Here is an 18,253-nt window from a genome sequence, read left to right on the forward strand (position 1 = left end):
GATGGCTTCGCAATTAAGACTAAGCAAAATGATAGAGTCTCGTAGGACAAGAGGACGGAAAAGAAAGGCGAGTGGTGTCGGATGTGCCAGCGGTATATTGGGTTATTTTCCGTTAACATTTGTTTTGGTACACTGCAGGCATCAATAATAATCAGATCTATTTTTAAATAATAGCTCCGGTTATTTTTGGGACTGCAGCCATTTTATCTCCATATTTGGTCATGAATATTTTCAGTTGAAATGGATTACGTCAACGACTATGACGCATAATCGACCCAAGCGGTGAGCCCAGCATCTTCTCCCATTTTAGTCTGGGAGTTTAATTCAACCAGCCGTCAGGAAAAACCCTCCCTACCCTCCGCTGGCTGCTGTGGTTTTTTCTTGAAAATCATGTACTATGTGAATGTCAGACATAAGCAATGTCTAAGCTTGAATTTAAAATAATAGCTGAATTTTATCAATGTTTCATATAACTTGACTTAAGTAAGATATGTGAGGTATATATATATATATAAATAAAATAAAATAACATTTATATTATGACCAGGCCGCCTTTTTTCCCGGTTGCATATGGACTCAGACTGTCTACTATAATATATGGTTACATCAAGTCTATTCGGAAAAAAATGTTGTTAAATCGCAGTTCCTTTCTTGTTTGCAAATGTCTTTTCTTAAGTGCAGTTATAAACTTCTGAATTAAGATTCGTTATGGAATATGAAAATCAAGGATAAATCCTCCCACTTAAAATGCAGACACATCATAGACGTCCCGTATTGGACATTTATATCCTCTTTGGCATGCATTTATCACAGTAGGAAAACATACTTTTGTGCATTCCCTTGCATGTAAAGTCTTTGACAGTAACATGTAAATAACAGACGAGAGCAAAGTGAGTCAGAAAACAACTTCGCCGAGCGAAATCACGAGAATTAGCAAGTTAAAATGGCGGTGGCATGGGGCGAAAACTCGCTATTTAGCGGGGACGTGGAGCGAAATTACGATATACGCGGGGTCGCGGGGCGAGATTTAGTATCTGGAATGTAGATGGCGCAGTGCGAATTCTCGACGTTTGAGCAGTGCTTATTATCGTGTTTTCGCCCCGCGCCCCCGACATACCAGCTACTAAATCTTGCCCCGCGACCCCGCTAATTATCGTGTTTTTGCTCCGCGCCCACCGCTGAATAGCGAGTTTTCGCCCCGCGTCCCCGCCATTTTAACTTGTTAATTCTCGAGTTTTCGCTCGGCGGGGTCGCGGGATGAAAACACGAAATGGCAGAAATCGCCACCATACTGTTATGTTGTAAATCTTGTGAAATCCGCTCGTGATATTCTCTAATTGAGCCTACTGAGACCTTTTTACGTTAAATTTACACCGTTTGGTTTTAAAAGGGATTTTTGATTTTCTGTTGTTTCAAATTTAGAAGATTTTTTGTTTCATTTTCAATTGTCTTCTTTCTGTACTAGAACGCACTTGAAACAAAAAATCAATTATCATTTTCCGAGACATGTTAAATAACTTGCTACTCTATAATTCTAATTGTACACTTTTGTCCAATTTTAAACCAATGAGTACTATTCGAAAACGGTTTTAAGATAACTCTAACATTGTTTGGTTGTCAGGTCGTAAGCGAACTACTTTTCTATTGAAAATCGTTTTATATCTGCTCAGAATATTTACGACGTGCATTTAGCGTGACATTTCTCCTACGTTAAGCTAAACAACCGCTTGATCTTTAAATTATTTTGGGAATTTCTTGGAACTCGAGACTTTCTTTTTTTTTTTTTTTTTTTTTTTTTTGTATTTTCGCGAGCTAGCGGTTCGAAAAACTTTCCCATGAACAGTGTAGGTTTCAGACCTCGCTTGGTGTGTAGAGTTCTTCTATGTAAGGAAGCCATCCAGACGGTCAGTGGCTCTACCAGTGTGACTCAGCCCTTGCCTCAGAAAATTCCGGGGGTCAACTTGGATCTTCCACCGCAGTCAAAAGTGGTGAAGTCTCCTTATGACTTAGAATTATGTCGATGTACCTTCAAATCAAACAAAACAAACAAAATATATTTTTATCTGTTTCAGTAGAATGCATTTGAGAGGAAATTTAATATCGTTTTTGATATTTGTGGAGTAAAATTTCTGTCTAGGCAAAATTCTATTTCATACGTGAAATATCTGTAATAAAAGTAATACAATTCTTCCTACCAGCATCCTAGAATCACATATTTTTCCTGTTTGCGTGAGCGCATGATTAAGCCTTTCCATTTAATTCTATTTGGAATAAAGCGAGAAAGCAATTGCCAAGCATTAAATACTCCCTTAAGATTTGTGAACTTGACAGATAGGCATGTGGAAAACTTACGGTTATTGATTAGAATGCTTTGCTTTGACACATGTTGTTTGTAAAGGTAGGTGAATATTTTACGAAGATCTATGCAGATCTATGCTTTCATCGCAAAATAAACCACATGTTTTTCATAAACGATGTTTGAAAAATAGCATACTTCGTAGATAATCATCTTTGAATCTTTCTGAAACACGAATGGCATATAAGATTTGCACAAACACCCACATTTTAGGACGATGTCAGGTTGCTCTTCAAAACATGCTATGAAAATTTTGTAAGCTTTCAACTTTTTTGAATAAAAAACAACAACAAAATATGATATTGTTCAGTTTGATGTGGAAACAATTGGCTTTTACATTGTCTATAGCGGCTGATGAAACACGGGAGAAAAGGAAAATAGACTGGCTAAGCAATATAAGTGGCAAATGTTAGATTGTGCTATACACATCTTTCTTTTATTATTTGTATCACAAAATGTGTAATTTTGCAGTAAATTTATGAGCCTAAAACTTTTTTTCTTGATTCAGGAACCACTTTATGCATCTAAGATGGGGGAAATGTTTTGCATTCGAAAACATACACCATTTTACAATTTAGAGCCTTTTAAAGTTGGTACCTGAAATTTAAATTTATGTTGATTTTGAACTTGCGTTGCAAACTTACTTTTCCGCACAACAGATAAATAAACACACCAATCTATGTCCGCGACTGAGTGTTACAAACATTTGATGTAAGCTTCATTCTCCTTTATTCTCAATGTGTGGTACGTTAGCGCTGCTGTTAAAACCCTTATTTCAAATATTAGAACTTTCCTTGTGGAGACATATCCTGTGACGAATAAACAGGCTGATGAGTGTTCAAAATGAAACCCCACAGTTCCAATCTATGGAGACGTAGACTTTTGTTAAGTTTTAATGACACATACTGCAAACATTATCAACTTTAAAAAACACCTTAGGTTGCGTTAAAGTGGAATATCTCTAACATCAAGCCAAATCCATAAAAGCTATTAGGATTTGTCTTAAATTTAGATTTACAATATTAAATACAATATATATTCTAATACAATACAATATTTCAGACGTTAAGATATTGTAGCTAAATTTTCTCGAATTAAAACTTTGGCATTTTCAAGTCTTGAACATTATTGAATAAAGACCCTGAATTATCGTGTTCGATTTGGTTTGCAATTACACTTTGTTCAAACTGAAGACAAAACTACATATATTTTATATTACATATTTGTTTCCTATTTTATTTTGTCTTTAACCGGTCGTTATTTAGATATTATCCTCAATGCAAGAAAAGTTATACATTGTACCCGAGCGGCAGACATAAATGTCACGAAGTCAAACTATGGTCAAAGACTGGTTAATTACATATAGTTTTAAAATGTATATATAGCGTATTATATTAAAAAAATCCTGTCAGTATATTAAGACCGGTACATTAATCATTTTTTTCGAGTAACTGTTATCAGCCACTGCTACATCCAAGATATTATATCCTTCAGGAAGCTTAGGTTTTTTTATGTTGATGCATTTTTATCGACCAGATCTTTAAAAAGACGCTTACAGAATATATTTATTAAATAGAAATAATCGCTTTAAATTAAATGTTACAAGGTTAGCTTTGTGTAAAAGCTAGTCAGCGGCCCGTTCATTATGCTACTGTTCAACAGAATTGAGTGAAAAACATATACTATTATACCATTTACCAATTAAACAAAAAGAAACAACATTGATTTTAAAAGAGTCTCTTTGTGTTTATATATTTTAAAAGATAGTTCTTAACTTGCCTATGCATTAGCAATTGTTTGCACAGAAAGCAAAGTAAACGAGCTTCCACGGGATTCGGAGGTCTCGGGCTTTTTCGGTTTTTTTTTTAAAGCAAACTCCTACCGTAATTCCGACCATCGAGACAGTCTGAGATTGCCCGGAATAATGATGTGACTGGGTAGATGTTTTGTTTTTGGTGGGGTGGGGAGGCAGTTTAACGCCGTTTTTCAACAGTATTTCAGTCATGTAACGGCGGGCAGTTAACCTAACCAGTGTTCCTGGATTCTGTACCAGTACAAACCTGTTCTCCGCAAGTAACTGCCAACTTCCCCACATGAATCAGAGGTGGAGGACAAATGATTTCAGACACAATGTCTTTTATCAAATCGTCACGGAGAACATACGCCTCGCCCGAAGTTCGGACTCACGACACCGCGATCCATAGACCGACGCTCTCCCAATTGAGCTAAGCGGGCGGGTCGAGACTGAGTAGAGGATCACAAATGCTAATAATGACTTTCAGATGAAAGAGTGTGTGATAGTCTAGCTAATTAACCCCAAACTTTAAGGTATTTCATCATAAGTATGTATTGTTATTAAGAGATGTTCGATTGCAATCTTTGACAGAAAACATCACATTAATATGAATAAACAAACATAAGGAATTTAAGAATAATTCGTTTGAAGTGTGCATGTTTTAATTATTATCTTAAACAAACTGAATTCATTTTTATTTCAAAACCTTTCTATGTCAGACTTTGACTCGGTGCTGTTATATTTTTCTGAATGAAGATAATTTGTGAGCTAAAATGAGATGAGCAAAAACTTGATTTAACCCTCATTTCCTCACAAAATGTGCTTCTGTACGTATTTTTAATGTGCCAGCAAACGCATTGATCAGTGATGGTTTTGCCGCTGACCGTTCCAAGGCGGTGTCCTACTGTATTCCTTTATTTGTTCCCTTTGTCCTAGCATGTTTGCTTTGTGTGAGTGTGTGTGTTTGTCTTGTGCTCGTCGGAGTCGTCCGCGTGCTAGGTTTAACGTTTGGGGAAGCTGCGTTGTTTGAACGTGTCTTTCCCTGCTGGGTATTTATCCTTGCTTTTTGTTGTGTGTGTGTGTGTTCGGGTTTTCAAATGTTGTCTCCCAATTAAGAAAAGTTACAAAAATGAGAAAAGGATAGATTCAAATTAAAGTAATGCAAAAAATGGGGGGAAAGCATGCCACGTTGTACAGAGCTTTGGGTTGTCCGGTAAGATATAGAACACGTAGATGTGTCACATGTAATACTTTAATAGAGAAGATCTGACTAACTACATCATTTTGAGAAATGCTCCTTCTGCTGTTGATGAGATTGAAAAGTAATAACAATCTTTGCCCCAGTACGATATCCGTCCTCTCATTACCGAATACTTCACTAAAGTAGTGTGTGTTCAAGTTTAACCTCTTTTTCAACAATTTTTCAGTCATATAAACGACGGTGTCTACTCGTAGCAGTGAGCACAATGCCCAACTTTATAGTGCTGCCTCACTGGAATATCACGCCGTAGACACGTGGCATGATACCCCACCCAGTCACATTATACTGACACCGGGCTGACCAGCCCCAGCACTATCCTCTTAATGCTGAGCGCCAAGCGATGAAGCTACTAGTACCATTTTTTTTCGTCTTTGGTATGACGCGGCGGGGATAGAACCCACGACCTTCCGCATTATACAATATTTATATAATACACCAATAACTTTATCAATACATGGAATTATGTTTCCCATATTGTACGAGTCTGCAGTCATCAATTCTAGGACAGCATTCAATTATTTGGTAAATAATACGCCATAAAACGGATGATATAGTAGCTATAGTGTAATCAATGAAGCTGAAACTATTCATAAAACATAACACATAACAATAAAATAAGTATGGGAAAGACAACTTATGTTGTTTATATCCTACCATATTTGAAGATCATTACATCAATAAAACATTTACATGAAATTTAATCAGTCTTTACATACATTATTAAACATAACAGCATATAAAATAGCAAAATGTTTTATTACGTAACATCAGAAAAAGATTTTCACTGATTATGTTCAAGTTGACTTTAGCCTAGCTACTATGCGAGTCATAAAATAACATGTAATACGTTCGCAATATTCAGAATGTTAAAAAAGCGGAATGAAGAACAAATGTATCACATTCACCATCTTCAAGTCAGTTCTCTTCCAAACACGTACTTAATACAAAAAAATAAAACTAATTCCAACTAAACTTACATTTTAACTCTTATTTTATAATATTAAAGCTCTGTCTGTCTCAAGAAGTCTTATGCGTTCTGACATCTAATAAATTCGCGTAAAACAAAGACGGGAGCGTGTGTTACGCGCCTTAAATAAAAGCGCATACAGTTTCGCTTGCGGTCTGATATGTATAGCATTCATAATTATCTATTTAGTTATGTAGAGAAACAATTTTAGTCGCCAGCAGAGGTGAGCAATAAGCTTTTTTCATGTTGAAAATCTTGTGAAATCGGCTCTTGATATTCTTAAGAGATTTCAGCTAAACACCAGTTTAGGACTTTCTGTAATTCCCGCCGTATAACTATCCAATATATCATTTTGCTTCAAAAAATTGTTTTCTTGCAGCACTAGAACTCATTTAAAACGAATTTAATGTTATCCCGTGATCAATGACTATACAATAATTGTACGTTCATGCCTGAAATTTACACTTTAAGTCTAGGTTATAATCCGTTATAATTCCTTGTAGTGCTGTTCTAGAATTACATATCCTTCTTGTCTGAGTACAATTGATTATGTCATTTTGTTAAGTGCAGACGTACTTTTCTGCTAAAATTCCTTAATGGGATACGAAGGTCGAGCATAAATCTTGCAATAATCTTCCTCAAACTTCAAGTACAGGCACATAGCAGACGTCGTTATATCGTTTATTAATCAACTGAGAGTTCATTTACAGCAAACATATAGAACCTGAAGTAGGTATATAACAACGAAAATAAGGTTGGTCTTAGTAAAAGACCTTTTGCAATGCGTTGCACGATACATATACATGTTATGAAGTAACATATGATCCATAGGCAGGTCTTTGGTCAACTGGTAACGGCCGAACTATGAAATTAGGAGTCGTAAGGCCGAGGCCCTCCAACATTCCATCGGAGAAGACTCCCGTGTATTTGTGTTCACAGCATGCACGCAAAATGCAGATATCCTACAAATTCCTCTAGAGTATCCATCTAGTTGTCTTAAAGACCAGTATGCAATGATTCGTTGTAAGGAATGAAGCTTGCATTGAGCAATGCACACTAAATCTATATGTTTTTGTTCAGTACCATATTTCATTAATTTTGTTTTACGTTTACATCCGCCAAAATGAACCACAGAAAGTCAAATTTGATTGAGGTCATTACTTCATTGTTTTAAAACTTGACCTCTTTTTTTAAGTAAGTAAAACCCATACATCTCTGCTAAATGCAGGTACTGTGCAAGTAAAAAAAAAGGTTTTTAAAACAGTCACTACGATGGTGATTTGAAAAAACCCTCTAGCTAGCTGTCCTAACAAAAGTTGATGATTCTTATGCAATAACAAACGTATATCTTCATTTAAGCAGCGGCGGAGTAAAATGGGTAAAACGTATTGATTTCCAGTGCCATTCTTAGCGCCTTGCTGCCTGTTATAATATAAACGTTTCAGAGTGCCAGTAAGACACAAACTTGGAACTTTAGAATAACATTAATTTTAGAATCTTTCGTAACGCATCGTCTAATTAAAATGAAATCACAAATGGAATATCGATCGTTTTCGCTAGATCTGTTAGATTTAGAAATATCCTATTGCAGAGTGTAGCGAAAAGTAACGTTTGTCTGCATATGCACTCAGGCTGTCTACTATAATATATGGTTACATCAAGTCTATTCGGAAAAAAGGTTGTTAAACCGCAGTTCCTTTCTTGTTTGCAAATGTCTTAAGTGCAGTTATAAACTTCTGCATTAAGATTCGTTTTGGAATATGAAGATCAAGCATAAATCCTCCCACAATTATCTTTAAACTTAAAATGCAGACACATCACAGACGTCCTCTGATGGACATGTATATCCTCTGATGTTTGGCATGCATTTTTCACGGTAGGAAAACAGACTTTTATACATTTCTTTGCATGTAAAGTCTTTGACAGTTACATGTAAATAACAGACGAAAGCAAAGTGAGTCAGGTCTCACAGGGAAGAACAGGCCTTTGGGATCAGGCTACACGTTTTATATGAATGTTTTGAAGTTTCCAATAAAGTCCGTAGCGGGTCTATAAAATTATGTCGTCAAGTGTAGAGCTAAAATTGAGCAGTATATGCTTAAATGTACTTGTTCAGTACCATATTTCTTTTAAGATTTTAATGTATTCCATGTAGATCAAAGAACAAACTTACATTCGTGCTTTTCATGACCTCTTGATTGATATTTACACGAAATGGAGTCTTAGCCGGCATTACAATAGAAAAAGTGGAAAACCACAGGTCTGCAAGTCTAGCTGTTGCAGCACATGTAGAGAATGGTAGAAGCATTTATTTGTATTCCTGGTAAATATTGAACACAAAAATCAAGACTTAAATTTCAAGATCGATGAATTTCTTTCACAACAATGGTAATCTACACTTACGCCAACATCATTTGCATTTCTGTATTGATCTTGTGATCGTTTGTTGGTCGCGCATTGATAAAAAGCATGAAAAGTTTTAGTTTGTGTATATTTTAGCAACCTCCATGCATCTTTAAAGATGTGACATTTCCATTTTATTGACCAGACAAGGACGTTTGCACAGTGAATGCTGCCTGATTAATACTTTATTATTTGAATAAATCAAATAAGCATCATTTTTGAAACTTTTTGAAATGGTGTATTCAGGTACATTAATTTTAGATAATCCATTGGTCATCTCTGGAAATAATCTGGTATATTTCTGTTCATTTCTTATTACAACAAAAATTCATTTACACATATATAACGTTTACTTTCTGACTGACTGGCCACTGAAAGTTTATCAATGGGTAAGAACCCATATCATCCCTAAAGTTAAAACTGATTTCATAATAATACTGCCTTCAACATTAGGTTAATTCTTATATATCATCAATTTCTATGGTACCTTTCATGTAATATATCGCATTTATGGAATAAAGCTGAAAACATTCATTACAAATATTTGCATTGAAAACAGTATTCAGTTTATTTTGGCAATACAATATTAAAGCGCAATTAAATCAGTTCAGTTTTTTTTACATTGATTTTGATTGATATCTTAATTTGTTAAAGCTATCTTTTCTTCTTATTAACGTCCCGAAAATCTGTAAAACATTTAATGTTTTCCACATTCTTGTTCATAATCCGTCTCGAAAGCTCTTCTACTGGTTGTCTTTTATGGCATTGCCATTTCAGAGGTCGATAAATGTTTTAGAAAATTCGATGAATGAGGTTCGTGCTACCCAATTACGTTTCATACAATTATGTACCTGGGTTTGTAGTCAGGTCGTCCTGAGATGACTTTTATGTTGTAAATCTTGTGAAATCCGCTCGTGATATTCTCTAATTGAGCCTACTGAGACCTTTTTACGTTAAATTTACACCGTTTGGTCTTCTGGTTTTCTGTTGTTTCAAATTTAGAAGATTTTTTGTTTCATTTTCTATTGTCTTCTTTCTGTACTAGAACGCACTTGGAAAGAAAACACAATGACCGTTTTCCGAGATGCTACGCGTACACTTTTAGTCCAACTTTAAACCAATGAATTCTATTCGAAAACGTTTTTAGAATAACTCTAACATGGTTTGGTTGCCAGGTCATAAGCGAACCACTTTTCTATTGAAAATCGTTTTATATCTGCTCAGAATATTTACGACGTGCACTTAGCGTGACATTTCTCCTACGTTAAGCTAAACAACCGCTTGAACTTAAAATATTTTGTGAATTTCTTGGAACTCGGGACTTTCTTATATTTTTTGTTTTTGTATTTCCGCGAGCTAGCGGTTAAGGTCGCCGAGTTCGAAAGACTTGCCCATCACAATGTAGGTTTCAGACTTCGCTTGGGGTGTAGGAATGTGTGAGGAAGCCATCCAGAAGGTCAGTGGTTCTACCAATGTGACTGCCCTTGCCACAGATAATTCCGGGGGGTCACGTGGGATCTTCCACCGCAGTCAAGTCTCCTTATGAACTAGAATTGTGTCGACGTACCTTCAAATGAATCAAAATATATTTTTATCTGTTTCAGTAAAATGCATTCGGGAGGAAATTTAATATCGTTGTCGAAATACGTGGAGTAAAATTTCTGTCTGTACAAAATTTCTATTTCATACGTGAAATATCTTTAATAAAAGTAATACAAATATAAAGCCTTATAATTCTTCCTACCAGCAACCTAGAATCACATCGTTTTCCTGTTTGTTTGAGAGCATGATTACGCCTTTCCATTTAATTTCATTTGGAATAAAGCGAGAAAGCAGCTGTCAAGCATTAAATACTCCAAAAAGATTCCTAAACTTGACTGATAGGCATGGAAAACTAAGTTTATCGATCAGAATGCTTTTAGACGTTTTCAAGTATATTTAACGTGTCGGTAGCTTTATAAACTTTATAAAGATATAGCTGGAGTGCCGCAAATGTTTTCTAAGATTCCCTATTTAGGGTTCGTAACAATGCATACTGTTGTTACAAAGACCAGATATTTCTGGTTTACTACAAATTCATTTAAGACAGTTAGAAGCTCGTTGAAATCTTATTCGCCAAAACCTTCATAGGTCTTTATCTTACAACATTTATATATGTCTGCAGCTACTTTAAAGACCCGAAAGCTAGAAAAGACCATTTTAATTATTCATATTGTTTCAAAATGACGTATGTAGTTGTTGCATCACATTTTCATTCTTGTAAATGCTTTTATAGGATATTGAAGAGAAACGGGATGCTGGATTTGCTTTTTCTCGAGTATAGAGAGATAACACCCATTTTCACATGGCAAGAGCCGGAGAAAAGGTAAACATATTCTATAGGGCGCCAGTCTTTAAACAACAGATTTTAACTTTGTTGTTTTGTCTGCACAATAACGATATCTTCACCCTCGGATTGCTGTCCTATTCCTGGCAACTTCAAGATACTTTACACAATACAATTCTATTTCAAATCTACAGATTTTAGATCAACAAAAATGCATTTTATACATTAACTTGAACGAAACAAACAAAATTATCATTTTATTACAACCATACCTGCATCATATATCTTTGTAGATATATATAGCTGTCAGCAAGAACAAACTATCAACTGAACATTTTAAATGACAGATTACAACAAACAGTCAAATCCTAGAATGTAGGAATAACATTTTTTCTTACAACAAAAAATAAAAAAGACTTTTTGGTACATTGGTATAACGCTGGGAATTGGCTTTTAAAGTACCTGTATATGCTTATATGTATGTACAATCAACAAATGAAACAAAGAACTAATATAACAACTATGCTAAATGGAAAATTAAGAATTATATTACACAGAAAAGAGGAATAGGATCAGCATAATTATATACCTGAAAACTTAAAAATTCTGTTGTATTTTAAAAGACAGGCGTCTAATTACTATGTCGCTGAATCGACTGTTATTATCATATATTGTTGCATAAAGCCAGAGTTATATCACGTAATAAGAAAGATTTTGCACGATTGTCTGTAATATTTCTGCAAAAGTCTTTATTGAGACTCCTTCAAAATCATTTATTTCGCAGATGGTATTTTGGTAATTCTTAATACAATTTGATTTATCACATTTTTGTCCCTCTTTGCAACCTGTTACAAGAGGCAGTTTTGAAATGTGCCATGCTCTTTGTTATTTGTGTTGAACAATAAAAGAATTATCTCTGATGTCAAGCTGTCTTGCTTATGAAATTTAAACAAAACTAGAATAGGCAGAGAAGACAATCAAGAGTGAAGTTGAGTCATAATTTACAATAGTTTGAAAATCTATATTAACGAACATGAAGTAATTGTATACAACAAGAATGCTGATCAAATTGCTTGAATATATCGTTTTAAAATGATCATTGAGTTCCTTCATCAGAGTGTTGTTGGCCTGCTTCAATTTCCCCACGATCGTCTATTGTTTGATAAGCCGGAGCATCTGTTTCTCCCATAATCCTTTGCATTTCAGAATCCGGTTTACCGTCTGGACCGAAATATATTCTTGTAAAAATACTTAATCTGATTTTATAAAGTTCATATAGTACAATTTGCGCGAATATACACATCACCACACATAAAACACAAGTAACGATTGATTCGGATGGTTTACTCCAATCCAAAAGATTGTAAGCATAATGGCGGCCCTCCATTATCGTTCCGTCATTCAGGAAGTAGATGGCGTTGAACAGTGAGTACACGGAACCGAGGACAACCGTATATAGAAGATGTAATATGCGGAATGGTGTTGCCGAAATGAGGACATCGACGACCGCATATACTGTGTTCAATGTATGTTTCATCTGACTCATGTGAGTCTGCATTATGGCTACAAAAATAAAATAAAAGATACTGATTAGATAATCACATCTAGGTTTGACAGAATGTTATTTTGGAATATAAAAGCATTAAAGCGAACCAGTCAGCAACCAGTCAATACATCGACGAAAAGGAGGTATATTGGAGTAAATATAGGCGGACTAAGTAACGAACAGGAGTTCTAAATGTGAGATTACAACTATCACTGAAGGAAATATACAGTGGAAACATACTAAGCATGCATAAAACTACAACATTTAAATTAAAGTGCTTAACATTTGAAGAAAAGTGCGCGTAATTGTTGATCTCCACTTGTATATTAGATATTATACAAGCAAGGAAAGTTTTAATGACAATCTCAAAAGAGTATAATATAAGATATTTTAAGCTATTTTGACTTGCAAAAAGTGTACAATTTTATTTCATTAAAGGTAAACGCCGAGAATATTTCATTAATAAGCATGCCCAATTTCATATTTGAAAAAGAGAAATTATTACATTAAAACTTTCCTTGCTTGTATAATATCTAATATACAAGTGGAGATCAACAATTACGCGCACATTAATACTGTACATACTTTTTAAGGCCTAGTTCGATCACCTACTATTGTATAGTATACTTTAGCAAGCTACAGGAACAGTCTCTGCGCATGCGCGTGATCGAACGTACTTAAGTTGCTTCTGCAGTAGAGCATACTGTTCTCTATTGCTTGAGGGGAAGAAATAGTACCGCTCATAGAAACGTCTATAACACATTCGTATTTGGTACATTTGATACTTAAACATGCCATGTTTCCATTAAAACACTATTCTTCCCGGGTCCGTGTGCTCCAGCTATCTTTAGCAATTAACAACAATTGATGAACATAAAACACTGAAAACGCTGCATTTCCACAGCCCCGTCTACATTTCAAACCTTTTTCTGCATTTTGAAACTAGAGGAACAACGCTCATGCGCTAGTTGGACTATATTTTAAAAAGGAATACGTCATATGGATACAGTTCGACGCCACAACAGTTAAACTACAGATACAATAGGCGGTGATCGAACTAGGACAGCCATAGCTACCATTATAATCCAGCAGTTCTTTTTCAACATGTCACTACGTGGCATTTTTAAATTGCGAAAACAGCTCTCTATATACACCTTATCTTTACATTTAGCAAATTTAACACATCTGATGATATTACTATCAAATGACAAAATATTGAAGTGAAAGATGCGCATAGTGTATATTTAATAGAGGTAAATGCAATCTGTTTAACTTTACTCAACTTCCATGTGGCATTTATTTTGACATGATATTTATAAAACGTGTAATAAATTACCGCTATACAAAACTTTTGCGGACATAAGCAATTTTACTAACACGTTATAAGTATTGTTGGCTTCAATGTTAACTATATAATTGATTTGGTGGATATAAGAAAAACCTCTGCCACGAAAGCTCCTAGATGTTTTAAAGACAGGTTTGTAGTATTCCAGTCTAAAAAGCAAAAAGAATGAAATTGATGCGATTGAACTGAATGTATTGTAAGGCTTCACCACATATATTTCGAACACCAAAATTTCTAGCACCATTTTTCTAACACCGATATTCCTAACACCATTATTCTAATACCGATATTTCTAAAACCATCAATCTAACACCGATATTTCTAACGCCATTATTCTAACACCAATATTTCTGACACCAGTATTTCTAACCCCACTATTTCTAAGTAAAACTTCACCATAAGTAGAATAACTTTTTCATATCACCAGCTGGCAACTTTTATGATAAAAAGTTCCCTCAATGCAATATGTCTTTAATTGTCTTTAAATATTGACAGACGTAGAACCATTCCAAAGTTTCAAGCTAAATATGCAATGTAAATATGATTGTGCAAAGAATGCCATATGTTTGCATAAAAATCCCAAATGAATTTTATCTGACTAATTGCTGGTAGACCGTGATGAAACTGAAGAAGTTAATAATCTTTTCAGAAGTAAGTAACTTCTAGATCTAAATATGTACAACATATGATACGATGGGATTGCTACTTTTTGCCGGAGTCGATCGTTTTAAGTAAGCGATGAAAATCACATTTTTTTTCTAATACACTGTAAATATATAATCCAATTTTCAGAAAGTAGCTGACATATGAAAGCAATCTAGAAATAGAAAAAAAAGTATCAAGCGAATCCGTCAGGTGGGACCTGATACTACCCTGCTCATCATCTTTCCCGATTTATCAGATTTAACAGAGTGTGTAGTCATGATACAGACGTAAATGAATGTAATTTAGATATTACCAGTCAACTTCTTCAACACAGCTTTCACTGACATACACTGCGAAAATACTTTACTTAATTTTCGAATCTAGATTTGGTTTTAAATTCTCGTAGCAATTTGGAGAATATTCTGAGAATCTGAATTCAGATTTGGTTTGTTTTAAAATGTCGTAGCAATTTGGGAATTTGGAGAGAATTTTGAGAAAACACTTAATTAATAATTAAAAATTTGGACAGATTTCTGAGACAATGAATATCAACCCTGACATTATTTGATTGTTATTGAAAAGTTCTATAAAAGACAAATTAACTTCCCAATTGATTTTGATAATATATAATGTATTTTGTTGGAAGACTTTATGATCTTAATGGATGTGAATGGACATTTTACTGTCATGATACGCATTTCTAAAGATTCTCTGACATTTGTGTTATAGTCTGGTTTGTTTTGGCCCTAAGGTATTTCTCGTGTTGATCTGCCTTCTGCAAAAACACTGAGTATAAGCTAAATTGCTTTTACATATTTTAATATTGTTATATATTTTTGTACGACCATTTCTGTTATGCTTTGTCCTTTTAGTCTATTTCTTTAGCTTCGTCTGTGTACTTTTGTGTACATATCTTTCGGCTGCATATCGAATCAAACAATGCTGTTTCATTTTGTTTTGGGGAAGACTGCGTTCCTGGAACTTGGCTTATCTCACTGGATAAGTAATCTGCAAGGACAATTACCTGCAAATATTTTCTATTTCAGCGAATTTTAGATTGAAAGAATGTCAAAACATGGGTTATGTTATATTAAGTTAGCTTGTTGTTTATTTTGACACTGTTGTTTAGAAAGCTAGATGGATATTTTACAATGTGCTCTGCTTCCACCGCAAAATGCATAGCATGCTTTTCATAAAACATTGTTTGAAAAATAGCATACTTCGTAAATATTCATCTTTGAATCTTTCTGAAACACAAATAGCACAAAATCTTTGCAAAACATCCATATTATAGAACGATGTCAACTTGCTCTTCGAATCATGCAATGAAAATTTTACAAACACTTTGTTTTTTAAAAATACAACAGCAACCTATGGTTGGGATTTCTTTTCTCTTCACCTGAAATTTTCTACATGTTAGACACAGTATTTCTTTCATTCTACATATAAACCCCGAAGGTGTCATCCATAACTTATATAACAGGATTCTATGATATAATTTAATCTAGTGGATTTTGTATAAAGGGATTGAAATTTTCTTACTTAATATATGTGTAACTGGATCAACTACTGTTCTTTTTAAACCAGAAAGTATGGAAAATCGATGGGTTAATGCAATTGTTTGATGAAAATTAAAAAAAGAAGAAGAAAGAAACATCATTAACAGGACTGGACAGTGTATCAAGTATGTACTATACATACCTGATTTTTCAAGCACACCGATGTATGACCAGAACGAGGCTGTGACCACGATAGCTGAGTTGTAACTAAGATTCTGTAGCAGCCACTGGCCTTTCAGCGCTGTAGGCATTCGATCAAAACTTTGTCGATCTGGAATAGAAATTTTCATATTAATCTCTCTGGCATAGAACTTTACTATTTTGATTCTTAAAATGTTTGCTGTGAGTAAGTTCTCAACTGAAGCTACAAGAAAGGTGCTTAATACATTTTTTGCAACATTGTCATGTGCTCAAACTTTTTCTGTTAAGCAAGATGTCTTAATCGATATGTAATACATTTCTCTCAGATATTGTTCAGTTTGATATAGAAAATATGAGTTTTCTACATGGGTGTCTGTCTACAGTGGCTGATTAAACACAATAAAATGGGAAAATAGATCGGCAAAGCAAATAAAGCGACAGATGTAAGACTGTCAATAAATGTCTTTCCTTTTATTAGTTATTTCACAAAATGTAAAGCCAATGTATAAGCCTAAACCGTTTTCAGAATTTAGGTACCATTTAAAGCATTTGAGCCATGCCATGGGAAAACCAACATAGTGGGTATGCGACCAGCATGGATCCAGACCAGCCTGCGCATCCGCGCAGTCTGGTCAGGATCCATGCTGTTCGCTAACAGTTTCTCCAATTCCAATAGGCTTTAAAAGCGACCAGCATGGAGCCTGACCAGACTGCGCGGATGCGCAGGCTGGTCTGGATCCATGCTGGTCGCATACCCACTATGTTGGTTTTCTCATGGCATGGCTCATTTAAGACAGCTGACTAGCTTTGTATTCGAAAACATGCACTATTTCACGAACAGAAGAAATTAGAATTTATTTTGATTTTGAACTTGCGTTGAAAACTTACTTTTCTTCGCGTAGTAGATAAATAAATATATCAAACAATGTTATCGATTGTACGTTCTAGAGAACCTTGTTACAAAATTTTTGATATTAGTTTTAATTTCTTTGCTTCGTCACTACTTGGAACATCCAGACATAAATTCACATCCAAGATCAACTTGCAAAGCAATGATTGTAAATTTGTAAATTTAAAGCGTTTGTTAATATGTTTATCTAGAAGTTTTACTTTTAAATCTTCGTATGAATGCATGGAATTTGCTTTAATGGCGCGAGAAATGACGCGTATTGCAAGCCTTAGATATCTTACATTGCATGGAAGTGGAATCATTTTAAACTTAGCCAAATACATCAACGTTTTTTGTCGTAGATATAAATTTACTGTTGGATGCAATATATATTTTTAAAATTCTATAAGTAAGATAATTAAATAAACATAAATGAAATAGTGCAGCTCATATAAATTGTTTGTTCTATAGCGCGTTCGTTTAGTCGTTTTAATCTTTTTATGCACTTGATATATTTAGAACCTTAGGGAGAATCAGTTTAATTTGGAAAAAAGAAGAAAATACATGTAATTTATATTCCTGAGTATAGTGTAAGGGTGCATAAAATTTTTTATTCATGTAGCAGTTAACTGTTGTAACTGCGGCAACTTCCTACCGTTTACATAAATGGATAATGCTGAAGATTACAGGAAATACTACCGAAGTAAGTAAATCCGATATAGGCAGTATAGTACGTCTGGTAGACTTTTCTGAAAACTGTAATCATTCTTTAAGTTTTCTACATAATATACACTTATTCATTTTAGGTAAAATAAGAAGCAAGTTCTACAACATATATTAATCACTCTCGACACCCCATTCCTGATAGAATCCACCGCCACGAGGGTATGACAGAAGGGAAGCCAGTTAGTATGGGAGCTACTGGTAACATTTTTCACGTCTTTGGTATGACGCAGCACGACATCCCGCTCTCGAAGCGGACGCTCAACCACTAGGCTATCGATGCGGTTAAAGTTTTTC

General features: G+C 34.6%; 1 protein-coding gene across 4 annotated transcripts in view; it reads right to left on the reverse strand.

Annotated features, from left to right (window-relative positions):
* Window positions 1-11,350: 11,350 nt before the first annotated feature.
* Window positions 11,351-18,253, reverse strand: part of LOC123529969 (protein rolling stone-like) — a 52,351-nt gene continuing 45,448 nt past the window's right edge. For all 4 annotated transcript variants that reach the window (XM_045310613.2, XM_045310611.2, XM_045310612.2 and 1 more), the window contains exons 3-4: window positions 16,346-16,474; window positions 11,351-12,671 (exon numbers count right to left, since the gene is read on the reverse strand). In XM_045310613.2, coding sequence (XP_045166548.2) covers window positions 12,205-12,671; window positions 16,346-16,474 — 596 coding nt within the window. In that variant the 3' untranslated portion in view covers window positions 11,351-12,204. The remainder of the gene's footprint in view (window positions 12,672-16,345; window positions 16,475-18,253) is intronic.

The sequence above is a fragment of the Mercenaria mercenaria genome, chromosome 13 (assembly GCF_021730395.1).
Source record: "Mercenaria mercenaria strain notata chromosome 13, MADL_Memer_1, whole genome shotgun sequence".
Lineage (NCBI taxonomy): Eukaryota > Metazoa > Mollusca > Bivalvia > Venerida > Veneridae > Mercenaria > Mercenaria mercenaria.